The sequence below is a fragment of the Hyperolius riggenbachi genome, chromosome 7 (genome assembly GCF_040937935.1).
Source record: "Hyperolius riggenbachi isolate aHypRig1 chromosome 7, aHypRig1.pri, whole genome shotgun sequence".
NCBI lineage: Eukaryota > Metazoa > Chordata > Amphibia > Anura > Hyperoliidae > Hyperolius > Hyperolius riggenbachi.
In genome coordinates, this window is record NC_090652.1 from 121,486,114 (window position 1) to 121,513,547 (window position 27,434).

The 27,434-nt window shown below is 45.3% G+C and overlaps 1 protein-coding gene across 2 annotated transcripts in view; it reads left to right on the forward strand.

The window, feature by feature from the left end:
* The window catches only part of PRKAR1B (protein kinase cAMP-dependent type I regulatory subunit beta), a 341,670-nt gene that overhangs the window by 25,645 nt on the left and 288,591 nt on the right, over nt 1–27,434 (forward strand). Inside the window, exon 1 of one of the 2 annotated variants that reach the window (XM_068244606.1) lies at nt 23,634–23,867. The exons of the other annotated variant lie outside the window; for it this stretch is intronic. Coding sequence (XP_068100707.1) covers nt 23,865–23,867 — 3 coding nt within the window. The 5' untranslated portion in view covers nt 23,634–23,864. Of the gene's footprint in view, nt 1–23,633; nt 23,868–27,434 lie in introns of those variants that run through there. 2 annotated transcript variants of the gene reach the window in all.

Genomic DNA, 27,434 nt, shown 5'->3' on the forward strand with positions numbered 1-27,434 from the left:
CTGGCACTTGAAGTATGTTGGCCAGAACGGAACCGGTATATTTTGTGTCGGTAAAAATTGCGCTACTGTGTGTGTGAGCTGATCTGCAGACAGTAGCCTGGCATTAACTGCTGTGCTGGGGAGGGGGTTGCTTCATGAGAGAACCACCCCTACTCAAGGTGTGATGTTCTTGACAATTATCAACAAAAAGCATGTGATGACAAAAGCACGGTACGTACCGGTATATAATATCCTCACTGTACCAAATTGTCAAAAATGACAAAGTGAATCAATGTGCTTACATTGCTGAGGTACACAAAAAGTGAGTTTCCCCCAGTTGTCTTATGATATGGGGCGCCGTGCTTATGTCATGTGGTTCTTTTGACTATTAGCCTGTCTTAGAAAAAATACAGTTCTCTTTGAGAGACCCATTGTTTTTGCAGGATTGAGCATTAAACGTATGGATTGTTTGTTAATTTTATTTAATTAAGCACGCTTTTCCAACCTTTGTTAAGTTGGTATATTTTAGTGTGCTGTGCATGGGTTCACTTGTCTTGCATCACTTTTGTGTGCCTACAGTTTTGGCACATTTATGCGTCACATCTGTATAAGCACCTCTGATTGCTGGTATACCAGACTAGCGAAACAGTGCATCACTGTATTTTTTTTTTCAAAACACTGTATTTTTTTGCGTGCCTCAGCAGTGCAAGCACATTGAGTCACTTTGTCACTTTTACAATTTGGTATGATGAGGATGTTATCTATAGTACAATCTCGGTTATCCGGCTCAAGACTTAACAGGCCTACTTTATAGATGGGATCCTAATTCTTAGGAGGTGCCTCCTGCAAATTATACGTGAGTCCAGGGGTTAGTCTAAGACATATACTCACAATTGTGGTTTCAACGGATCCCTGAAGTTTCCCCCTCCATTGTTAAGTGGCAAGACTGCTTACTACATGGGATTCTGAAGTTTGGGAAGAAATATTTCTGGGGTTGGCTAGGTCCTCCATAAATAATATATAGACAGAGAACAGTCATGCAACAACATTTATGACTAGTACAGGACACTCAGAAAACTGTATGAATGGAAGATTATGTCCAGTAAATTGTGTTTCCGAGGCAGTGGATCCCATTGTGATCAATTACACTGTTGGTGGGACTGTGTATAGGTTCAGAACTTTTGGAGGGATGTGTTTTAATTAATATGGGCAGTCCCTTATCGTGATCTTGCCCAGAACTCTTGGACTGCACTTTTCCACAAGAAGGTCGAAAGTAGACGACACATTCATCTCCCATGCGTGTAATGCCTCTGCTGCCCTTCTGGCCAGGTCCTGAAATTCACTACCTCCAACACGATTGGAATTAGTCTGGAAAATACTCATCACTTTTCTGATCAATTAAATTACTTCAGAAAGGTCGAATGACCCTAGCACATTTGTTAATATATGGAATAATTTTTCCTCCTGGATAGCCCTGAACCTTCATTAGTTCGTCAAATCCTCATATTTTTGATCCCCGAATGAAGCTCTTGGACCTGGCTAGATGGACTGGATCTACGGTAAAATGCAGTTTATGTACTGAACAATTTGCAGTTTTTCGTATATTTTATTGTGAAGCTGCTTATTTCTTTTATACTGTGATTTTACTCTTTGTTGATTCTCTGCTTTGTTGCAGTTATTATCAAAATGGCTGACTAATTTTGACGACCTTTTAAAAATTGAAGTAAAAGGCCTACTTTATACAGTAGATGAACGCTGTATTGTTAAAGTACAGTAAATGATACTATGTTAACATTGGAGGAGCCGTGGAACCCAGTCTTTAAGCTCAGCAGAGCCAACTAACAGCCTAAGAAGTTGGCCTTCACCACTGGGAGTACTGCCAGCGATTGAACAAAAAAACAAACAAAAAACATGTCCTCCTTGTACTTCCTGTAAGCAAGAGTGCTTCTCGCTTACAGGATGGAATTAAAATAAATCAGGACTGTGGAGTCGGTACAAAAATCCACCGACTCCGACCCCTCAGTTTAGGATTTCACCGACTCCTCGACTCTGACTCCTCTAATTTGCATATTACAATCTTGTTGATTGAAAGAAAGTAACATGAAATTTGTCTCTTAACTGCCAAACTTAGGAATTTTAAAAGACAACTGAAGTGAGAAGGATATGTAGACTTCCATATTTATTCCCTTTAGTCATAGACTAAAACTAGTCCTTGGTAAGAGTACTTGTAAAAGGTACAGGCCGGAACAAAGAACATCTATCAGGCCCTAGGCAATGTAACTGTGGGTACATGTAAGAGTGATGTGTAGGTACTCTGCAGGGGAATGAGGGGATTTTTCCTCTATTACACATTCTTCATGCACAATCTGAACCAGGTTTATGGGTGATAGACAACACCTCTGTGTTCAATGTGCAAAACATTCTCAGTGGATTCCCTGCAGCTCTATGGGGAATGCATATGTAGAGTATAGTACTACTGTGTAACAAAGTAAACCTGAGACAGATGAAATTAAAGTTTTATACATACCTGGGGCTTCCTCCAGCCGTCTTCAGGCTAATCAGTCCCTCGCTGTCCTTCTCCACCACCTAGATCTTCTGCTATGAGTCCAGGTACTTGAGCCAGTCTGGCGTAATGTGCATGCACACACTTCGCCATTGGGAGCGTACTACACCTGCGTAGCACTATTGCGCAGGTGCAGAATGCTCCTGGCTGTAGGAGTGGCACGTGGCCGGACTGGGCTGACTGGTTGAATTACCGGGACTCATAGCAGAAGATCCAGGTGGTGGAGGAGGAAAGCGAGGGACTGATTGGCCTGAAGGGGGCTGGAGGAAGCCCCAGGTATGTATAAAACTTTTCATCCGTCTCAGGTACCCTTTAATTCGTAGTCACCAAACCAAATCTTAACAACATATCAAATGTATTTATTTAATGAGCAAAGAGAGTGCATACATTTGAATAAATCAGCATCAATGCAGAATTATTTCCTTCTCATTGACCATCTCTATTAGTGACACGGCTACACATCAGGCTTTATTCTTACAGCATAGATGTTATTTAGTATACGTAAGAGATTCCTGTGTACACATCCTATACTGTGCAGTCACAATCAGATGTGTATATCTGACTTTAAAAATACAGGGACACACCTTATTGAAGCAGCACAAGTAACTAATTTTGATTGGTTTATTTCATTTTTGTGGACTAAGCACAGCTATTACTGTATACAGTATATACATTATTTATGTTGACTATTATCTGAGAAATAGAACATTTTATCATATTTTCTATTTTAATTACCGTAGTTTAAATTCATTAGGAGTCGGAATCGGTGCATTTTTTCCAGACTCCGACTCCAGGCACCCAAAATTGCTCCGACTCCACAACTCCGACCCCACAACCCTGAAATAAATGACTGTGGCAAAATAGTAAAACTACATGTACATACATTTTCTTTTTCACATAAAAAACAATAAATTACATTTAGAATTAACTTTTTACCCTCCCCCCCCACACACACACACACAAAATACCCAAATAAAATTTTTAACTAAAAAAATATAAAAAAAATAAATACATTTGAAGAAAAAAAAACCAAAAACATAAATAGTTACCTAAGGGTCTAAACTTTTTTAATATGCATGTTAAGAGATTATATCATTAATATTTTTTAAATTATAAGCTTGTAAATAGTGATCGACGCAAAACTGAAAAAATGCACCTTTATTTCCAAATAAAATATTTGCGCCATACATGGTGATAGGGACATCATTTAAATGGTGTAATAACCAGGACAAATGGGCAAATAAAATGTGTGGGTTTTAATTATGGTAGCATGTATTATTTTAAAGCTATAATGGCCGAAAACTGAGAAATAATTAATTCCATTTTTTTCTTAATTTTCCTGTTAAAATGCATTTAGAAAAAAATAATTCTTAGCCTAATTGGTGGAGGAAAAAATAAGATATAGATCAATGCATTGTGATAATTAGTGTTAAAGTTATTGGCGAATGAATGGGAGGTGAAAATTGCTTGGATGCATAAGGTGAAAAAACACTGAGGGCTGAAATGGTTAAAATACAACAAAAAAAAAACTACAGAAAACAGGAAAGACTGATACTGTATTATGTCAATGAAAGACAAATTATCAGAATGACTTTAACCCTCCTGGCGGTTTATTAAAAATCCGCCAGGGGGCAGCAAAGTCTTTTTTTAAATTTTTTTTTTTCCATGTTGCGAGACAAAGTCTCGCTACATGATAGCCGCTGCTCAGCGGCATTCCCCCAGCCCCTCGGAGATCAGGAGATCCCGTTCAGAGAACGGGATCACCCGGAGGGCTTCCCCCGTCGCCATGGCGACGGGCGGCATGACGTCACCGACGTCATGGACGTCGTGACGTCATTGGGAGTCCCGCACTACCCCTCAGCGCTGCCTGGCACTAATTGGCAAGGCAGCGCATGGGGTCTGTGAGGGGGGGGTGTGTCACGGCGAAGCGAGCGGTGGGTAATCGGCGGCGGCGATCAGAGGGCACACGCAGCTAGCAGAGTGCTAGCTGTGTGCTGCAAAAAAAAATGTATAAAAAAATCGGCCCAGCAGGGTCCTGAGAAATCCCCCTGCGCGGCATAGCCCGTGCTGAGCACGGGCTTACCGCCAGGGAGGTTACGTTAAGTAATTACTGAGTAAACAAATAAAAAGTTCTCTGGTTCCCCCCTGGATACAGCATTAGAATTTGGTCATTGTTTACACTAAGGATGAGTGTGTGAATGCAAAATAAAGGCGAAAGTGAGCATTGGTGTATACAGGCCACTACAGTGGGGATCAACGCACCTTGGTCTCCACCTCTGGCCACAGTGCTCCATACCACTCTATATCCTCACAATTAATCCTGCGCACATTAACTCATGACTTTGCAAGTCAAATATTTTACCAAGCTGCATAATACAAACATATATACTGTATGATTACCCTGGTGTATAACATGTGACAGCACTAGAGATCTTTCATTTCCTGTCTTGTGCAGAACAATGAAGCAGTGACACCAAGCTTTATACTGTTGCTATGATTTTCAGCAAGGCTAATTAAAAGGAAAGTAATAGCAGCTGATGTTGAAAGATAACATTTGATTCTATTCAGTTACAAAATTCCTTGTATAGTAATGACGTACAGTATGTTAGATAGATTTTATATATTAAATTGCAGTTACTGTTCTCGCTATACATGTAAATTGGCTTCATTCGACTTATAGTTCAGTTCATCTTTTATAATGAAACTGCAACTGGAGTAGTCACCCTTTTGCTGTTGCCTGTGTTCCCATGTGTTGCATTGTATAGTTTACCTTGCAGTGCCACTCCCCTTTCTCCAGTACACAGCTCCTTATTGATCAAAGAGGCATGGTACTTTTCATTGAGTTTTGTTAGGGATGAGAGATTACGGACCTAAATCCAGAACTTCATCTCCACTCTAAAAGATAAGCAACAGCATTATAACCTTTGAACAAAAACATTTGTTACAGCTTACAGTACTCCTACAATAAATCTGCAGTGTCTACTTTCTGGCTTAATTGGAGCACAGAAAGAGTTAACCTCCTGTGTTTTGCATATTAGCACATAACTAGGCATACCCCCGGCATAGAACTGCTCAAATCTCACTTGTGATTAATTGCTGATAAGGGAGAATTAACACACAGGGCGGATTTCTCTGTGGTTTCCTTGTTCCCTGTGTAAGAATTTAGGTCCATTTTAAAGGCTTCATAATTGAACTGAAATGGGTATGGTGGCTTCTGTAGAGTACTGGTCCCTTGATAAAGGCATTGTATCAGTGTCCTTCCTGCTTTGTAGTTTGCAGATCAGCTTGTTTATTTTATTGACACTTCAGGTCTGCTCTCTAATTGCATGGAATTTCTTATTCATACTTCAGTGTTCTATTAAAAAACAATTTAAATGTGAACATGATGAGTTTGTAGCGACATCCACCCACAGTAAATACTTGGATGGGAACAGGAACTGCTATGTGAATTGGGGACTCTTGGGCATCGTACCAGTGTGGGCAGTATTTGCTGAGAGGAGAGGGTGGGTGACTCACTGAATAGGTTGTTTGTCAAATCCCTCCAGTTTTATTCCAGACTCAAATAGAGCTCCAGTTATTTCAGTAGGACGACGTGTCCTGATTACTACTAAAGATGCTTAGTCATATTGGACTGTCATCCTAGGAAAGAAAACAGGAGGGTAAGGGCTGTGGCCCTCCGAAAATCACATTCTTTATGCGCTTCTTGTAGCATTTACTTTTCCGGAGTGATTTCTGGTGATTTCAAAACGCTTTTTAATTCAAAGCTAGTGATTTGTACAGCGATTGCGATTTCGTATTATTGTGGTTCTGGGTAGTAAAATCTCTCCAAAATCATTTTTGTACAGCGATTGAAAAGTGATTTTGCAGCATTTCTATACTTTCTATTGAAGCGCAAAGCCTCCATTGACTTTCATTAGCGCTGGCGATTACATCTGAAACATCTCCTGTGGGTTCCAGCCATTAGTCTAAAATGAATGTTAGTTTTATAAAATAGATTCGCATAACATTTACAGATAAATAATAAGGCCTCCTTTTCATCTGCATGGTGCGTGCAACGCAGCGCAGGTGGCCACGTGATTCTCCCGAAGCGTTTGCTATCCATTTAATTATAATGAATAGGATCGCAGTGCAAACACACAGGAATGCATACACCTGTGCGTTGCGATTCCGCAGTGAATCACGATGCATGGATGGGGACATTAGACAGTGCAGTCTATGCATTTCTGATGTCCCTGCAGATCGCATTACTGTGCATTGTTGAAAATGGGCTCTGCAACACAAAGATGGAAATGAGACCTTAAAAAGGAACTTTAAAATGAATGGGAACGAGTAAAAAAATATATACCTAAACCAGATGCTTACATCAGTGCTGGTCGTAATGGAAAAAGCTACGCTTACGGATCATTACGCGTAATTTTACGCTATTACGCATTACGAAATTACGCTTACGGCATAGACATTCAATTTCGGTACATGTCTGTAATTACGCATTGCCCTTACGCAAGTACGCGTAAGAATACCGTAATTCGGGTTGTTACGTTATAGGCTTACGCGTAAATTCCTACTAGCAATTAATGCGTAAGGTCATGCTGCCAAGCGGAAAAGTTGACGCATGGATCAATGTTAGGTAGCCGCCGACTTTAAGGGTTAATAGCAAAGCCCCCTTAAGTGCTAAGAGCCTCAAATTTGGAGAATATATTAAGGAGATCAGAAGGAATAAGAGGAAAAATTTTTTTTCAAAAAGACCTTATAGTTTTTGAGAAAATCGATGTTAAAAGTTTCAAAGGAAAAATATATACATTTAAAAACCCGCCGACTTTAACGGTTAATAGCAAAGCCTGCTTAAAATTTAGAAACACCAAATTCACAGGGTATATTAAGGGGATCAGTGGGAATAAGAGGAAAATTTTTTTTTTCAAAAAGACCTTATAGTTTTTGAGAAAATCGATTTTTAAGTTTCAAGGGCAAAAATGTCTTTTAAATGCGGAAAATGTCAGTTTTTTTTGCACAGGTAACAATAGTGTTTTATTTTCATAGATACCCCCAAGTGGGAAGAGTTTTACTTACTTCGTTCTGAGTGTGGGAAATATTGAAAAAAAAACGACGTGGGGTCCCCCCTCCCAGACCTCTTTAACCCCTTGTCCCCCATGCAGACTGGGATAGCCAGAATGCGGAGCACCGGCCGCGTGGGGCTCCGCACCCTGACTATACCAGCCCGCATGGTCCATGGATTGGGGGGTCTCGGAAGGGGAGGGGCAGCCAAGCTTTCCCCTCCCCCTCCGAGCCCTTGTCCAATCCAAGGACAAGGGGCTCTTCTCCACCTCCGATGGGCGGTGGAGGTGGAGGCCGCGATTTCCTGGGGGCGGGGTTCATGGTGGCATCTGGGAGTCCCCTTTAAAAAGGGGTCCCCCAGATGCCCACCCCCCCCTCCCAGGAGAAATGAGTATAGAGGTACTTGTACCCCTTACCCATTTCCTTTAAGAGTTTAAAGTAAATAAACACACAAACACATAGAAAAAGTATTTTAATTGAACAAAAAACATAACCACGAAAAAAGTCCTTTAATATTCTTAATTAACCATTAATACTTACCTGTCCCTTTAAAAGCCAGTTCCCACGCAATATCCTCGGAAATATACTAATCAGTTACAATGTAACAAAGTTATTACAATGTAACAACTTTGTTACTTTGTAACACCACCGCACCCGACGTCACTCGCCACTCACCCGCCGGCCGCCGCATACACGCTAAGTCCCCGCCGGCTCCCGCCGTCCACTCCGCCCACACCTGTCACCCATATACATGCTGGCACCCATGGGTGCCAGCATGTATATAGGTGACATGTGGGAGAGGCGGGGAGGGCAGCGGAGCCGGCGGGGACTTAGCGTCCCTTCACCCGACAGAGCTCTGAGCTATAGCTCAGAGCTCTCGAAAGCATCTTTGATTTGGGCTCCAAGGAGCCCCATTGGTCCTTAGCAGACCAATGGGGTTCCTTCTGATTTGAAGGAACCCCATTGGTCTGCTAAGGACCAATGGGGCTCCTTGGAGCCCAAATACAAAGATGCTTTCGAGAACTCTGAGCTATAGCTCAGAGCTCTGTCGGGTGAAGGGACGCTAAGTCCCCGCCGGCTCCGCTGCCCTCCCCGCCTCTACCACATGTCACCTATATACATGCTGGCACCCATGGGTGCCAGCATGTATATGGGTGACAGGTGTGGGCGGAGTGGACGGCGGGAGCCGGCGGGGACTTAGCGTGTATGCGGCGGCCGGCGGGTGAGCGGCGAGTGACGTCGGGTGCGGTGGTGTTACAAAGTAACAAAGTTGTTACATTGTAATAACTTTGTTACATTGTAACTGATTAGTATATTTCCGAGGATATTGCGTGGGAACTGGCTTTTAAAGGGACAGGTAAGTATTAATGGTTAATTAAGAATATTAAAGGACTTTTTTCGTGGTTATGTTTTTTGTTCAATTAAAATACTTTTTCTATGTGTTTGTGTGTTTATTTACTTTTAACTCTTAAAGGAAATGGGTAAGGGGTACAAGTACCTCTATACTTATTTCTCCTGGGAGGGGGGGTGGGCATCTGGGGGACCCCTTTTTAAAGGGGACTCCCAGATGCCACCATGAACCCCGCCCCCAGGAAATCGCGGCCTCCACCTCCACCGCCCATCGGAGGTGGAGAAGAGCCCCTTGTCCTTGGATTGGACAAGGGCTCGGAGGGGGAGGGGAAAGCTTGGCTGCCCCTCCCCTTCCGAGACCCCCCAATCCATGGACCATGCGGGCTGGTATAGTCAGGGTGCGGAGCCCCACGCGGTCGGTGCTCCGCATTCTGGCTATCCCAGTCTGCATGGGGGACAAGGGGTTAAAGAGGTCTGGGAGGGGGAACCCCATGTCGTTTTTTTTTCAATATTTCCCACACTCAGAACGAAGTAAGTAAAACTCTTCCCACTTGGGGGAATCTATGAAAATAAAACACTATTGTTACCTGCGCAAAAAAAACTGACATTTTCCGCATTTAAAAGACATTTTTGCCCTTGAAACTTAAAAATCGATTTTCTCAAAAACTATAAGGTCTTTTTGAAAAAAAAATTTTCCTCTTATTCCCACTGATCCCCTTAATATACCCTGTGAATTTGGTGTTTCTAAATTTTAAGCAGGCTTTGCTATTAACCGTTAAAGTCGGCGGGTTTTTAAATGTATATATTTTTCCTTTGAAACTTTAACATCGATTTTCTCAAAAACTATAAGGTCTTTTTGAAAAAAAAAATTTTTCCTCTTATTCCTTCTGATCTCCTTAATATATTCTCCAAATTTGAGGCTCTTAGCACTTAAGGGGGCTTTGCTATTAACCCTTAAAGACGGCGGCTTTTTTATATTATACGGGAGCGTAATATTACGCGATTACGGCAGACTGTGTAATTTCAATGGGAGTTTACTGTCTTACGCGTAATTTGTTACGCGTAAAAACGTAACCCACGGTCTACGCGTAATTAATTACGCGTAATACCGTAACCTTACACGTAACGCTTACGGTGCATTTGTAGTGAATTACGATGCGTAATTACGCTAATGCGTAATTTCGGCCCAGCACTGGCTTACATAAGGAGAGGGAAGGTTTTAGGTCCTGTAGAGCTTTCCCGCTCCTCTCTCGGTCCCCGTTTCAGCGCTGGCTCCCCCCATAGCAGTATTCAACTAATTTGGTCAAATACTGCTCTCTCCACCGCCGAAGGGAGGCTTCGGAAGTCTTCGGCAGCAAGGTCCTCTCCATACTTCTCCACCACATCTTCCGCACTTGTGGAGTCGGCGGTGTGCTGTGGACGTTGTTCATTAGTCCTGGTCTTCATATCTTTGCAGATTGCGGTCTTTGGTTACATGAGGGTCCATATGTGATGTACATGTATACTGTATGCCTCTGAAGAAGCGATCCTTGATCGTGAAACACGTGTCAGGCAGTCGTTTTGTTTGTGATTTGGATATCTGGAAACTGTGTTTACCTGTGTGTCCGCAACTGTGAAGACCTTTTTTGATAAGAAGAATTAAAAGACTAATATTGTTCATCTAAAGCCCCATTTTGTTTGTTTGCTGTGAAGTTGGCATTTAAGCAGGGGTGGAACTACACTGTTGTTGGTTTTATCTGTAACCTCCTCTCCATACTGCAAGAGCCACCACTAAAACCATGCCCCTCCCTCTTGGTCAGCACAATTTATTTTACCACCCTCAATGATTCCCATTAGAAGGTGTGTTCACTGATCTCAACCATGCCCCACTTCCATGTCCTGATTGGGAGGGAAGGTGAGTGGCAGCTTGGCCATGTGTCTCACTCTCAAAAGGCAACATGGCAGCTTGGTCATATCCAACTTTTGTTTCTTGATTTGGAAGAGTGGTGAGGGGCAGCTTGGCCATTTCTCTCCTCCCAGAAGGCACCATGGCAGCTCAGCTATAATCCACTTGTGTCCTGATGCGGGTGATGAGTGGCAGCCTATGTCCCTCTCTCCCAAAAGCTATCATTTGTTTGTGTGATATAGCATGAGAGGGCAATAACAAGGAACACCAGCAGACATGTAACCCCTGCTTCTTGGTGTTAAGATGTACCACTAGTCATTGTAGAAGGAGTTATGCATGTTTACTGAGGATGCTTCAGTGCAAAAATAAGCAATAATACATAAGGTCTTCTCAATGATGAACTTGCAGTGCATTACTCTGTTTAGGAGGACTGGTCTTCGACACAAACATGACCTGTGGTTGGACCTGTGCCGGCAGCAGCATTTCAAAGCTTTTCAGTAAAATCTGATCTGCAGTGTGACCTATGCTGGCAAATAGAGTGAGTGTAAGCAGGTCTCCTTATTTACTGGATGTGAAACATAGTTAGATCAGTTTCCAGTGACTTTAGAGTATGGTCCTGTGTTAGCTGAGGAGAAGAAATGCAGACATCGAACCAACCAATGTTGATTCCGGTGATACCTTTAATGACTAACTGTACATGGTTACGGTTCTGATCCAATTCTGTACAATGCCTAAAGAAGAAACTTGACGTTTTGAAAGCTTGCAATAAACCATGTACAGTTAGTCATTAAAAAAGTCATCAGGCAAACAAGATGAAAGCCGATTTACTTACCTGGAGCTTTATCCAGCCCTTTGCAGCTGACGTCTCCACTCTCAGCTGCTGGCCCGGGGCTCCCGCACGGTTTCTCACCAGGCATCCTCTACTGCGCCTGCGCCGCTGTCAATCAAAGCCACGTTGTCCGCGGCTTACTGCGCAGGCAGAGAACTGCTGCGCCTGCACAGTACACTGCGTACAACGTGGGCTTGATTGAAGTGGCGTTTCACGCAGGCGCAGTAAGGTGGTTCTCGAGGTCGTCCTCTGCACCGTGCGGGGCCTCCTGGTCGGCGGCTGCGATCAGTGTGGGACAGTCGGCTGCAAGGGGCTGGAGAAAGCCCCAGGTAAGTAAATTGGCTTTTATCTTGTTTGCCTGATGATTCCTTTAAAGGTATCACCGGAATTAATATTTGTTGATTTGATGTCTGTTTTTCCAGTGACTATGGAATTTATTATTTTAATCCCAGTCTCATGGATAAAGTTACAGAGCACAAATTAGGATATGGCTACAGTGTACCTGAGGTGGCTTAAAATAAAGAAAATGAGTTACTTACCTAAGAAGAGATAAGCCTCAGGATCCTCCAGCAGCCTCCCACATCTTCCTGCAGACCACTGTGAGAACCCCGGAACATACCCAACAAGACATTTTATCGTAGCCGCGCTCACCATGGTGTGCGATAGTATGGCCATGTCTGCAAAGGAAGCTAAAGCCACTCGTCCATTCTGTGTTCCTGTGCAGGCACGGCTGTACTCGCACAGGCGCAGTGCAGTCACACTCGTATACAAAGAGGAACTTTCATAGGGTCCCGGGCAGCAGCAGTAGTCTCGAGGGGGACACAACATAGGTTTTCTTTAAGGCCGCTTTTACATCTGTTGTTTGCGGCACGATGTGGTACAAGCACCGCATCACACCTCAGAAACCAGCCTTCATATAACACTGCACCACTGTGCGGCGACAGGGTCATATGCATAACGCCGCCTCCTGCTCAATGAGATAGTCCATGATGGGCACAAAGTACGTCATTGGGATTCACGTTGGTCCGCACCGTGCTCCTGTAGTTCACACATACTACTGCGTTGCCCATTGACTTGCATTGCTGCATTATCCTTGTAGTAGGCACGGATCATGTGGCAGCACACTGCAGATTTTGGATCAGGAATGCATTGGTTTTTCATGGAACACCACATTATGTTAAGTGTGCAAGTCCCGATAGACTTCCATTGCCCTTGCGGCGGGGATGCGTTGGGAAAGCCTAACATGGGGCGATGCAGTAGGTCAGAGGCGATCTAATTAACATGTATAAAGGCAATGCAGAGGGCAATGCAGTAGGTCAGAGGGGATCTAATTAACATGTATAAATATATCAGAGGGCAATGCAGTAAGTCAGAGGGGATCTAATTAACATGTATAAATACATCAGAGGGCAATATAATAGCTTGGCGGATGAGCTTTTTGTCCCTAGTCCTTCTCAAAGGACTAGAGGACATGATCTGCGCATGGAGGAAAAACGTTTTAGCCATTTATTTAGGAAAGGGTTCTTTACAGTAAGAGTGATTAAGTTGTGGAATGCATTGCCAAAGGAAGTAGTTATGGCAAATTCTATACCTGCATTTAAAGGGAGCTTAGATGCTTTCCTTGCGTTGAAAGACATCCATGGCTACAATTACTAGGTAATGCCCAGTGATGTTGATCCAGGGATTTTATCTGATTGCCATCCCTTTTGGGGCGAATTGGAACGTGCCTTGTAAGGGTTTTTCGCCTTCCTCTGGATCAACAGGGATATGTGTGGGATTGGCTGGTGTACTTTGTTTTCTGGTTGAACTCGATGGACGTTTTTCAACCCAAATAACTATGTAACTATGTCAGTGTAAAAGGGTCCTTAAAAAAGGAGAGGAAAGTGTTTGGTACTGCTAAGACCCTTCCTGATCTCCCTGCAAACAGGATGGAAGAGTGAGGAGGAAACAGAGGCTATGATATCCTAAAGAATGAAAAAAAACAATAATCGGCACGATATAGAAATATGTTATAATAATATGTGCATAAAAAAGATCTATGTGTATGCAACAATCTGTATTTCTATCAGAAGCGTTTACCTAGTGGTGTGCCTTACGTTACTGTGAATATTGCATACACAAATTCCCATACACAAGTGGTTAAATTATTTGCTTGGGTCTAAAGTCTGATGAGCTCTGCCTGACTTCTGGGGTGCAGCAAATATGATCTGCTAGGTGACAGATTGAACACTTTCTGCAGCATCTGTTCTTTGATTTATTTTTTTCATTTGCTCCCTGACGCTCAGCCCCCTCCTCCCCCATTGAGACTGGACTCACAAGCTACAGGTTGCCTGTTTTCATGTTTGTGAGCCAGATGAAATATATCTGATGTGGGGAAAGATCACTAAACACTTATTTTTCCTGTTTTTTTTTTGTCTTTTATGTTTACATTTTAAGCACTTCTTACCGTATTATTCTGTCATTTATTATGCTTGATATCTATAAAAACATTTCTTAAATCAGTTTGCCCACATGCTGACATCTCTCACATTGGATCTCACCCCCAGCGTGGTAACCCCTTCCACTTGATTGGACAGCTTGCCAGTGGCGTAGCAATAGGGGGTGCAGAAGTAGCGACCGCATCGGGGCCCTTGGGCCAGAGGGGCCCTGAAGGGTCCACCCTCTATCACAGTATTTGCTCTCTATTGGTCCTGTGCTGGTAATAATCTCTTTCATAGATGGTTTGAATTTTGGTAATCCTTAACACACTGTTCCCCATCCCCTTCTTGCACCTCTGACACTGTGGTTGTCCTTGGCAGGTTTTGGTGCGCTGTATCAATTGTTATGTATAGAGTTCTTGGGGGGGAGGGGGCCCATGTAAAACTTGCATCTGGGCCCATAGCGCCTTAGCTATACCACTGCAGCTTGCCCTTCATCATTTTAAAATGTTGTTCCCCCAAATATGGGTTGAGGTCTATAAGATGGGTTTGCATTCTATCCCACTGAGGCTCCTTTCACATATACAGCGTTGCATCACGGTATGCTTGCTTCCCTGCCACTCCCCATTGCAGTAGCCATTAGTCTCAATGAGATAAGACACACTACCAGAGGTGAGATGTGGTGGAAGCTGTCACGACAACACAGAGGCGACGCAGACTCTGCAGTGCGATGCCCAAGCAGGGCCGGCCCGCCCATGAGGCGGGGTGAGGCGGGTTCCTCAGGCGGCAGGAAGTGGAGGGGCAGCACCACTCCGCCTCCCTTCTCTTCATTGCTAGACTACAGCTAGCTCAGACCCCGTTTGCCCCGCCTCCGTCAACTCGGCGGCTAGTTCAACTTTGTAGGATGTTTAGTTCCTTCTCTCCTGTCCCCCCTCCTGTCTCTCTCTCTCTCTCTCCCCTGTCTCTCCCACCTGTCTCTTCCTTCTCTCTCTCTCTCTCTCTCTTCCCACCCGGGGCTTCACGTGGGACTTGGATCTCTGCTGCGATTGGGGAGGATCGTATCCCTGATGTTGCTGCTGCCGCCACGGCTGCACTGCCGCCTGGGGCAATCAGATGCTGCCAACTGCCAAGCGATGGCAGTGCTCTGCTCTTCCTTCCAGGCAAGCTCATATCATGGGGATCCCAGGGACGGGAGGCGGGCCCACCGCTGCGACCATGTCAGCCACTGCTTCCCCTCGGCTGCTCATCTCCCGACCAGCTGGGCCACCCAGGCACACCATCCGTGTACCTTCCGCTGCGGTCAGTACACCATCCCTGCCAGCTGCCAGTGTCTCTCTTCGCCCGTCTCTCTCTCCTTCCTTCTCTCTGACTGTCTCTGCTCTCTCTCCCACCTGTCTCTCTTCCTTCTCTCCTGTCCCCCCTCCTGTCTCTCTCTCTCTCTCCCCTGTCTCTCCCACCTGTCTCTTCTCTCTCTCTCTCTCTCTCTCTCTCTTTCTCTCTCTCTCCTGTCAACCCCTCCTGTCTCTCTCTCTCTCTCTGCTCTGTCCCTCCCTTCTGTCTCTCTCTCTCTCTCTCTCTCTCTCTCTCTCTCTGCTCTGTCCCTCCCTTCTGTCTCTCTCTCTCTGCTCTGTCCCTCCCTCCTGTCTCTCTCTCTCTCTCTCTCTGCTCTGTCCCTCCCTCCTCTCTCTATCTCTGCTCTGTCCCTCGCCCCTGTCTCTCTCTCTCTGCTCTGTCCCTCGCCCCTGTCTCTCTCTCTCTCTGTCCCTCCCTTCTGTCTCTCTCTCTCTCTCTGCTCTGTCCCTCCCTTCTGTCTCTCTCTCTCTCTGCTCTGTCCATCCCTTCTGTCTCTCTCTCTCTCTCTCTCTGCTCTGTCCCTCCCTTCTGTCTCTCTCTCTCTGCTCTGTCCCTCCCTTCTGTCTCTCTCTCTCTCTCTCTGCTCTGTCCCTCCCTTCTGTCTCTCTCTCTCTGCTCTGTCTCTCCCTTCTGTCTCTCTCTCTCTCTCTCTCTCTCTCTCTGCTCTGTCCCTCCCTTCTGTCTCTCTCTCTCCCTCTGCTCTGTCCCTCCCTTCTGTCTCTCTCTCTCTCTCTGCTCTGTCCCTCCCTCCTGTCTCTCTCTCTCTCTCTCTGCTCTGTCCCTCCCTCCTGTCTCTCTCTCTCTGCTCTGTCCCTCCCTCCTGTCTCTCTCTCTCTCTCTGCTCTGTCCCTCCCTCCTGTCTCTCTCTCTGCTCTGTCCCTCCCAGCGGTCTCTCTCACCTGTCTCTCTCTCTTTCTGCTCTCTCTCTCTCACCTGTCTCTCTCTCTTTCTGCTCTGTCTCTCCCACTTGTCTCTCTCTCTCTTTCTGCTCTCTCTCTCTCACCCATCTCTCTCTCTTTCTCTGCTCTCTCTCTCTTTCTGCTCTGTCTCTCCCACCCGTCTCTCTCTCTCTCTCCCACCCGTCTCTCTCTCTTTCTGCTCTCTCTCCCACCCGTCTCTCTCACCCACCTGTCTCTCTCTCCCACCTGTCTCTCTCTGCTCTGTCTCTCTCTCTCTCTCTCTGCTCAGTCTCTGCTCAGTCTCTCCCTCCTGTGTCTCTTTCTCTCTCTCTCTCTCTCTCTCTCTTTCACTCTCTCTCTCTCTCTCTCTCTCTCTTTCACTCTCTCTCTCTCTCTCTCTCTCTCTCTGCTCAGTCTCTGCTCAGTCTCTCCCTCCTGTGTCTCTTTCTCTCTCCCTCTCTCTCTCTCTCTCTCTCTCTCTTTCACTCTCTCACTCTCTCTTTCTCTCTCTCTCTCTCTCTATCTTTCTCTCTCTCTCTTTGCTCAGTCTCCCCCTCCTGTCTCTCTCTCTCTCTCTCTCTCTCTCTCTCTCTCTCTCTCTCTTCGGTCTCTCTCTCTCTGCTCTCTCTGCTCAGTCTCCCTCCTGTCTTCTGCCTCCTGTCTCTCTCTGCTCTCTCTCTCCGCTCTCTCTTCCTTCTTTCTGTTTCTGCCTCCTGTCCTCTCTCTCTCTCGCTCTCGTGTGTCTGTATACGTGTGTTCACAAGGTGGTCACTCAGCCAGAAATACATTGGACATATACAGGGGGATCTAACTATATACAAGGGGAATCTGACTATATCTGACTATATACAATGGCTGTGTACAGGGGGATCTGGCTATATACAGGGGCGATCTGAATATATACACTGGCTATATACTAAAGGGGGACTCTGGCTATATACTAAAGGGAAATCTGGCTATATATACTGTAATTGGGTATTATGTTGGTTACCTATCCTAAATGGAGGGTTATATAGCTACCTATACTATAAATGGGGGGTTCATCTGGCTACCTGTGCTAAAGGGGGGGGGGATTATCTGGCTACCTAATTGCTGCCACATTATATATATTTTGGCAAAACACTGCTGCATCGTGTATTTTGTAGGGAAACACTGCCTATACTGTGGCTATACTACACTACCTAAACTGGTGGTAATAATCCCAGGATACCTATACTGGGGGCACCCATACCTGACATTACCCGCCGTGGCATGCACCGGGTGTCAAATGCTCTAGGTACGCCACTGGGCACCAGGCATAACGAGGAAGTGATTGGCTGCTTCCTCAATTTGCCTACAGGCTGCAGTGCAGACTCTGCAGTGAAGTCCTGGCTGTGACGCCTCCGTGCCTGCACACACCGTGAGTCATTGACTTGGCCGGCCGGACTGTGTTCTGCCTGAGACCCACCCCCTGCCCGCCCCCCAACTAGGCTGTGCAGTGCACCGCATGCCAGTTCTGCTGCCACGTGCCCCCCACCGTGATGCCGCCGGCCTCCGAGTCCGACGCCTCCGAGCTCTGCGGCCTCTCCAAAAGCGACCTGCTAGATAATGATGTTGGTGCCGGCCGCCGCCCGCCCTGTTGTCCCTGATTGTGTCAGTCACGGTCACTGAGCGCCACCGTGACGACGATGATGACGAGCCTGCCGCCGCTGTTCACCGGCCTTGCCAGCCAGCGCGAGATGGAGCATGCCCGCCGCAGCCGTCTGTCCCCTGCCTGCCAGTGCAGGATGGATCATGCTGGATGCCCGACGCCTGCCCTCCGCCATCACCACCGCCACCAGACCCCATCCCCGGTGAGTCACTTTGCTGGATGCCTCAGTCCTCTCAGGCTTGAGGAGCCACAGTTGGTCGGCCGTGGATTCCCTTTTTTTAATTTTTTTTTTTTACTGCTATGTGATGATGATGATGATGATGTCTGTACTGGCTGCCTGCCTGCTATAATAAAAGGGGTCGGGTCGGGGACATACAGGAGGGTGGCAGCAGCAGCAGGCTTCACCAACTGCACGGTCTGCTGCTGCACTGCACCATACTTACAACCTGGGCTGGCTAGGCTAGCTATATTGCCAGTGGGACTGACTGAGGTCTGTCTGCGCTCCAACTATTTACGTCTGTAACGTCTCTGAGATGATCTCTGACAGCAGGGTGGTGAATCACAGTGGCATAGACTCTTGACGACTGAATCATAATTGAATGTGTGTACCAGGCTTTAGCCCTCATCTTAAAAGTGGATGTGTTAGAGGATTTAAATGAATCATCATGTATAATCCAGGGAGTGGGACCGAGTTGGTTTGCTGAGACAGTGTGTTGGTTGGGTCAGGTGCACCGTGTTGGGTGGAATCGTCACGATTCCTCTCCACACCCAACCAACACACTGTCTCAGCAAACCAACTCGGTCCCACTCCCTGGATTATACATGAACATGATTCATTTAAATCCTCTAACACATCCACTTCTAAGATGAGGGCTAAAGCCTGGTACACACTTTCAATTATGATTGGCCAATCACTGACCAATTTTACCACCTGCGTCATGTAGTATGAGGCTGGGCAGCAGATATTGCACACTATGAGCAGATTATGTAGGTATCCCTTATACTACATGAAGGAAGGTGGTAAAATCGGTCAATGATTGGCCAATCGTAATTGAAAGTGTGTAAGGCTTAATTCCGCTAAGAAAGACAGGAGGGACAACAAGCAGATGGAGACAGAAAGGGATATAGGGGGGGTATCGGCTGGGGGTGGGGGGGGTATCGGGGGGGGGGGGGGCGCCTTCACGGTCTTTGCCTCAGGCAGCAGAAAGTCCAGGACCGGCCCTGTGCCCAAGTGGTACTGTGCGGCAGGCATTTGCATTGTGTGGCAGGCATTTGCAGCCAGATACATGTCTGTACAGTATTTACTCAGCAACTGCTGCCCAGAATTATCTTTAGAGATCGTTTCAGACAACAGTACTTTAATGTGTACGCCTGACTTGGCAGCTTCCTCTGTCTCTTACTACTCCCTCCTACAAACAGTTAGGGCTTGTTCACACCAAGGGCGTTTGTGGGTGTTTTTTTTGAGTGCAGGCAATTTCAGAAATCGCCCTAAAAGCGTTTGTGCAATGATTCCCTATGAGAGTGTTCAAATCTGAGCAGTTCGATTCTGATCTGCTCACCAAGCACTGTCTGTACCATTTTCAGGGTGATTTGCCTGTAGTGGAAGGTATAGGGAAATCGCAAAGCGCTGGAAAAAGCGCTTTGTATAGATTGTATTTATTATTTTCCGGGTCAAAGAGTTCACTTTCTAACTGACGTCAGGAAGTGAAAAAGCAAATCGCTCTGCAAAAGTACTTAGAAAAGCGCTGTACAAAAAACAACAGGTAAATGTCGGGAGGCACTAAAAAAAATTGTGCACACAATCACAAAACGCTGGCCTCAGCTATTGCGATTTATGATGTGAACAAGGCCTTAGCCTAGGAGTTTATGTCCTGTAATGAAAATTCATGGAAAAGCAAATGGTCGATTTATCATGCAACTTTTTTTAGGGCTGGTGGACACCAGAAGAGCTTTTCTGAGCGCTTTGTGATTTTAAAAGCTCGTGCTAATGTCATCCTATGTGTGTGTTCACACTGGAGCGATGTGATTTTGTAAAAAAAAAACAAAAAAAACATTGCATTGCATTAGCAAGAGCTTTTAAAATCTCTAACATTCAAAAAGCTCTTGTAGTGTGCACCAGCCCATACTCTGATTGGCTAATCAAAATCAGCCTACACTGGAATCACAACTGACATATGATTGGGACAGGATTCTTCACATATCTGTGATCCATAGATCATGTCTGCACAATGCTATATACTGGATCATTCATCATGAGACATGAAGTACAAGGAATTGATAACATATTTGTAAGTAATCCTGTTACACTCACATCAAGCAGCTGTTGGGTAGGGGTTGCAGGAAGATGCATGAGAAGATGCCAGTTAATCAAGCAGAGCCATGGAGCTGTGCTGGAATTAAATGAGGTACACCAAGTGTTCAACAAAAAAGAAGCCTCTGAACTGCACAAGGCAGGTGGATTTGCTGACTGAGGATTGGTTGACTAAACTAGACTTGGGTGCCACAGACCTCTAGCTAAAGCCAATACCTTAGTGTCAGAAGGTTTAGTTTGGCATTGTTTATAAAGAAATTCGAAGGAGTACAGGTGGAGGTTAGAATTGGCCGAAGACTTCTTGTTTAGGGTTAGGCATAATTTTTGGGGGTGGGAAAAGGTGCTAGTTAGGGATTCTTATTGGTTCGAATTAGGTAGTCTTTTTTAGTGAGGAGGTTGGGTATACACAATATTTTAGGGGATTAGTTAGACGTTAGAAAGTTAACTGGTTGAGGGCAGAGTTCCCCAACCCTGTCCTCAAGGCCCACCAATAGTACATGTTTTGCAGAAAACCACACACATTCACATTTGAGGTACTGATAAACTACCTCTGTAGATTTCCACAAAACCTGACTGTTGGTGGACCTTGAGGACAGGGTTGGGGATCTTTGATTTAGGGTTAGGCCAGTTTGGTTAGCATTATGCTTTTTAGACAGTGGAGTTTTGGGTTAGGCATCACAAATTTAACAAGTTAGGTGCCTTCACCCACCAGTCTATTAACACACCTGGAGGGTGAAGTTGAAATTCACCATTCCAAGTGCACTTAAAAAGAAACTGTGACCAAGAATTGAACTTCATTCCAATCAGTAGCTGATACCACCTTTCCCTCGAGAAATCAATTCATTTTCACAAACGGATCATCAGAGGGCTCTGTATGGCTGATATTGTGGTGAAACCCCTCCCACAAGAAACTCGGAGGACCATGGTACTCCTGGCAGTTTCCTGTCTCTGAACCTTGTTGCATTTTGGGAAATAGCTTTTTACAGCTGTTTCCAACTGCCAAAACAGCAAGCAGCAGCTACATCACCTGCCAGCAGTAAAAATGTCACCATGTGATGAATGTCAGAATGTAAATCAGGGATTTAAAAGTTTTGACAATGGGCAAATACTGACTAAATCATTTATACATAATTATTGTAAAAACGAAGACATTTTTATTACATTATTTTCCCTGGAGTTCCTCTTTAAGTAAACTTTTGGCTCCTGCTCTCCTGTTTGTGTTCATGTTTTCTTGGTTTCCTGGAGCTCCTGTAAGATCACCTGGCTACCATCTGTCGTTGTGCTTAACCACTTAAGGACCACGGGGTTTTCTTCTGATCGGTGCTGCTTGGACTCTCCAGCCCGCAGCACCGATCAGGAAATAGCCAGGGCGATCAGACTTCCCCCCTTTTTTCCCCACTAGGGGGATGTCCTGCTGGGGGGGTCTGATCGCCGCCGGCTGCCTGCACTTTCCGGGGGGGGGGGCTCTTCAAAGCCCCCCTCCGCAGCGCTTTCCGCCCTCCCCGGCTTTCCCTCCCTCTCCCTGTACCTGTGAGTGGCGCAGGACGGAGTTCCGTCCTGCGCCGGATAGGACAGGCTTCTGCCTATCAGATGCCGGCGATCCCCGGCAGATCAGAGGCCGGGGATCGCCGATCTACGTCACGGCGCTGCTGTGCAGCAGCGCCGTGTGATGTAAACAGCGGGGATTTCTTCCCCGGATGTTTACATTATGCGTGCGAGCCGCGATCGGCGGCTCGCACGCTGTTCACGGAGACAGTCTCCGTGAACTAGCATGGAAAGGCCGCTCGATCGAGCGGCCGTTTCCATGCTATACCACTAACGACCCGCCGACGCCTATGGGCGTTAGGCGGTCGTTAAAGGACCACTATTGTTAAAAAATGTAAAATTTAAAATGCATGTGTATGCACATGTAGAAAAAGTACATGTAGCCTGGAGTAAAATGCACAATAAATGTATTTGTTCCTATATCGCTGACACTTTCAATAGGTTGTAAAAGTCTGGCAGGTCTGACAGGTTTTCGACTAGTCCATCTCCTCATGGGGGAATTCTCAGCATTTTCTTTATTTTCAAAAGCATTTCCTGATTGGCAGTTGCTCAGTCCAAATGCCAGAATAGTGCTTTTTACTATGGTAGAAATGTACTTTTGTTTATAAATGTGTATTTTACATTTTACAGTTTTTAGCATTATTGGTCAACCTTTAACAAGTTAGGGTTAGGTGATGAGTAGATATTAGGATTAGGTGATGTATGGTAGACAATTGGCCAAGTGATGGATAGCAGAATACAAATGCAGTTTCCTCTGTAAACAAAAGATAGGCACAAGCGAGTGGAGAACATGACATAGCTGATGCACAGCATCAGTGTCAGATGCTGCAGCATTTAGTTGTATGCATTCCCGCTGATGGGGATGCTCTGATCACACTAGATGTATTCAGCATTGTGCCATTACTGCATTATTAATTAGAGGCAATGTGGAATTGATTTGGCATAGGCATAAGTAAGGATTTGCAAAATCGCCCTAAAAGCATTTGTGCAATGATTCCCTATGAGACAGTTCACATCTGAGCGGATCTATTCTGATCTGCTCACCAAAGCTCTGCCTGTACCATTTTTGGGGTGATTTGCCTCAATGGAAGGTATAGGGAAATCGCAAAGCACTTGAAAAAACGATTTGCAAAGCGATTTCCCCAGCGCTTTCATGAATAAATACATTGTATTTATTCACTTCCGGGTGAAAGAGTTCACTTCCTGGCTAATGTCAGGAAGTGAAAGAATAGAATCGCTCTACAAAAGCGCTTAGAAAAGTGCTTTATAACAAGTTGCTGCACGCAGGTAAGCGCATCTTCGAATTGAACTGAGAGTAACAAGTGTACTCCTGTTATTCAGACCACCAGCCCCCTTTGTCAGGTGGAACTAGAATCAAAATTAGAAATCTTTATTGACATTGTAACAGTGACCATTGTACATCATTTGTAAAAGTCATCTGAGAATTATGAAGCCTGAAGCAAAGTCAGCTAGAACTAATGTGAAATTTCTTGTATCATTTGATAAAATGAAACTTGATTGTGTACTGTGTAGCACCTGGTCCCGTTCGGTTCCAGTTTCCCGGAATTCACCCTATTGTTGCGAGCTAACAAGATGGGATCTCTCTTCACTGTGAAATTTTCCTCCACTTTGACCAAATTACATACGCCACAGGTATAAGTGGCCTGGATTTGGAGCTATTTAGAAGGAGCTGTGCCATGGAGAGCGAGCGAGAGGGGGAGACGAGATGGTTGCTATGGCAGCAATGGAACTGCGAGCTGTTTACTGGTAAGTTATTTTGCCGTCGGATGTACAAGCCACAGAATGTAACCGATGTCTGAGGAGCCCATCATCTGCACGGTGTGTTTTCTCCAGAGGAGCGTACCATTGTCAGGCAGCCTATGGGACATGAGAATGCCTGTTACAGAAGCTGGGCCTGGCTGCCACCTGCCTGCACATGGATTGCAGCGATGGGACCTGTACCTCACTAAGACACTGTGTACACAAAGGATCCCAATAGTGCAGCTGCTGTTTATTTAAAGGGGCTCAGACTTGAGTGGTCTCTGAATCACATGGTAACTCCAGCTTATTGCGCCGATTGTCTTGATATTTTTACAGTCCGTCAGATTTATTGCCTGTCTGTAATGTGTTTGTCAGCTTGGTGAAATGTTTAGAATTGGCGGTAGCAGTGCTTTGTGAAGGAATTCAGCTGTGATGTGCCAGGCATTCTTTTTATGCTTTTATAAAAGAATTAGCGCTTGCTAACGAGTTGGAAGTTTTCGAACAGTCAAGAATTCTGTCGTTGGCAAAATCTGAAAAAAACGTATGAACCGTGCTGCTTGATTGTAGACTTTTAGAGATGTGTATGCAGAATTTCATATGATTTAACTTAACAGTGTAATAATTAGAGAGTGTTTTCATTTCGCACGCTGTTCATGTCACCAGGGATGAGGCAGCCACATTTGCTTTAAAAGTAAAGATTGCAAAGTCGTTTTCATGATTTCAGGTTGTTATATCAAATCTGTTGTGAGAGAACAATGCAGGCTTGTCCTTGCTGAACTGCTGTTGAAAATGCTTATTCCGGGGCTGTCGTACTGCTCCTTTGGCATTAATACGTCTTTGAGTGACTCACCTGCAACAGGTATGCAGATCAGGTACGTTAGAAGAAACTCAGAATACCTGATCTGCTCCGTTTGGAAATTATTATAGCATAACCATAAGGCAACAAGCATTTTTTTTACATGGTGGGTTTCCAAGATTAAAAATTGACTGGGCAGATCCTGATCTCAGGTGTCACAGTTTATACTTGTTACATATGTGGGTTTGTTACCACTCAACAGCCCTATTTATTGTTTAGCAATATATTTATTTGTTTCCTATGTTGCTGTCACAGTAGGTAGTTAAAATCAGACATATCTGACAGGTTATGGACTAGACCATCTGCTCATGGGGATTCTCAGTATCTCCTTTATTCTTTACAAAAGCACTCCCTGAAAAGGACTAAAGATGTCGGACAGCCTGTCTGCTCATTTGCACACTGTTTTGAGAGTTGGACTGAGCAACTGCAATTCTGTAAGTCCTTAGGAAAATAAGAAAACCCTGAGAATGCTTCATGAGGAGATGGATTAGTCCTAAACCTGTCAGAGCTGTCAGATTTTTACTGTTTACTGTAAGAAACAGAACCATAGGAGAAAAGTAATTAACAGTGCATTTTACTCTGGGAGAAATCTACATTTTATATACCTGTATTTCTCTGACTATAAGAAGCTCCAGACTGTACGATGCACCTAGATTTAGAGGACAAAAATCAGAAAATAAATACTGAACCTGGTGTGTCTATGGTGCAGGGCCATCTTATGGACCTTTTCCCTCAAAAAATGTCTCTGACTTACACTGCCCAGCTACACTAACTCCTGCTGCCTCCACCAGCTACACTCACAACACATTTAGCTACACTCCCAACTCCACTCACTACAATCCCAACTCCACTCACTACACTCACAGCTACACTCATTACACTACTAGCTACACTCCCAGCTACACTAGCTACACTCCCAGCTACATTCACTACAATCCTAACTCCACTCACTACACTCCCAGCTACACTCATTACACTACTAGCTACACTCCCAGCTACACTAGCTACACTCCCAGCTACACTCACTACAATCCCAACTCCACTCACTACACTCATTACACTACTAGCTACACTCCCAGCTACACTAGCTACACTCCCAGCTAAACTAACTACACTCACTATTAACTATTTAAGGACCGAGCTAATTGAAATCTACGCCCTGTTTTGGTGGAGCCCCCGGCTGGCACGGCATATATTTCAATTAGCCGCCGCTGCGCGCATCCGCCGTTTCCGCCGATCCCCGCCGATCGCGCCGCTCAAACTTGACGAGTCTCTGTGCATCTCACAGGCTCTGCCTGTCTCTATGACGGCAGAGCCATGTGAGCCGGTCAGGAGCCGTTTCATTGGCTCCGGGCCGTGTCTATCAATGTAAGCTGCTCACATTGGCTTACATTGATAGACACGGTCAGGAGCCAATGAAAGCGGCTCCTGACCGGCTCATATGGCTCTGGCGTCATAGACATGGCAGAGTCTATGTCCTGGGGGTCCCGGCGAGCGGCGATGACGGCGGTTGTGGTGGGTATGTGTGGCGATTCGTCTGTATTTCGTCGGGATTCCGCGTTCCTGTACCAGCGGTCTCTGGTCCTTAAAGGGGTTCTTTCGCGAAAAAAGTAGGCAGTTAAAAAATGTGACAGATGACAGGTTTTGGGCCAGTCCATCTTTTTAAGGGGGATTCTCAGGGCTTTTTTTGTTTTCAACAGCATTTCCTGAACAACAGTTGCAAAATCTAACTGACATAATAGTGTGCAAGTGATTAGGGAGGCCGGGCTGGTATCTTGCTATTTTGGCAGTTAAACTCCTGTTCAGGAAATGCTGTTGAAAACAAAGAAAGCCTTGAGAATCCCCCTTAAAAACATGGACTGGCTCAAAACCTGTCATCTGTCACATTTTTTAACTGCCTACTTTTTTCGCGAAAGAACCCCTTTAAGGGGGCAGAGACCGCTGGTACTTAAGTGGTTAAACTAACTACATTCCCAGCTACACTAGCTACACTCACAGCTACACTCAGAGCACACAGCTGAATAGTTAAGAGCGTGTGAGGGGACACCTGTCTACACCTTTGGCATATAAGCATATAAGATGCACTGACACCCCCCCCCCCCCCCCCCCCCACCTTCTCCCTTACAATCACTCTTGGAGGAGAAACATGCATCTTATAGTCTGAAAAATATGATATACTGTATGTATTTTCAATTTAACATTTTTTTATGATAGTTTTCCTTTAAGGATACAGTAGTGTCCCAATTATTTGGGACTCTGCTAGCTGGCAGTCTCAACCAAGCAGCAGGGCAAGGGAGTAGCCATGTGGTCGTGCTTCTCTAAGTTTGCCGAGCAGCACGCAGCAGAAACTATTTACAAAAGCTCCAGGCACCGGTCTTCTTCTATCCTGCAGCTGCTCTACTGCATCCTCATACGGCTCCCAATGCATTGCCTGACCCACATCAGATCATGTGACGCATCAGTAACCGTACAGAGCGGATGCAGCAAAGCAGCTGGAAGCCCTGGCTTTTGTATGTAGCTTCTGCTGCACACTGCTCTGCATTTGACCTGTGGTGGGAGGTTAGTATTACATTTAGACCCGGTTGCTTGACTCTACCATATATCTATTACTTTAAAGTCTCACGTTCCCAGCACAGACAGGGATTGCCTGATTCCAGATAAATGAGACTTTACTGCCATAGATATAGATCAGGGGTGTCAAACTGAAATATAAAGTGGGTCGAAATTGTACACTGAGACCAGGTCACGGGCCAACCTCAATGTCTACTGGCCACCCCTTCCCTTATAAGGTTCACAGGCGTCTAATGGCATCCTCCCTCCCCTATACAGTTCCCTGTTGTCTAGTGGCCCCCTCCTTCCCCTATACAGTTCCCTAGTGTTTAGTGCTTTCCCCCTTCCTCCCCCATATGGCTTCCTGGGTGTTCTATGGCGTCACCTCCAATATATCTTCTCTGGTGGTCTAGAGTGGGCCAAACATAATGCAAAGTGGGAAAACCACTTGAGG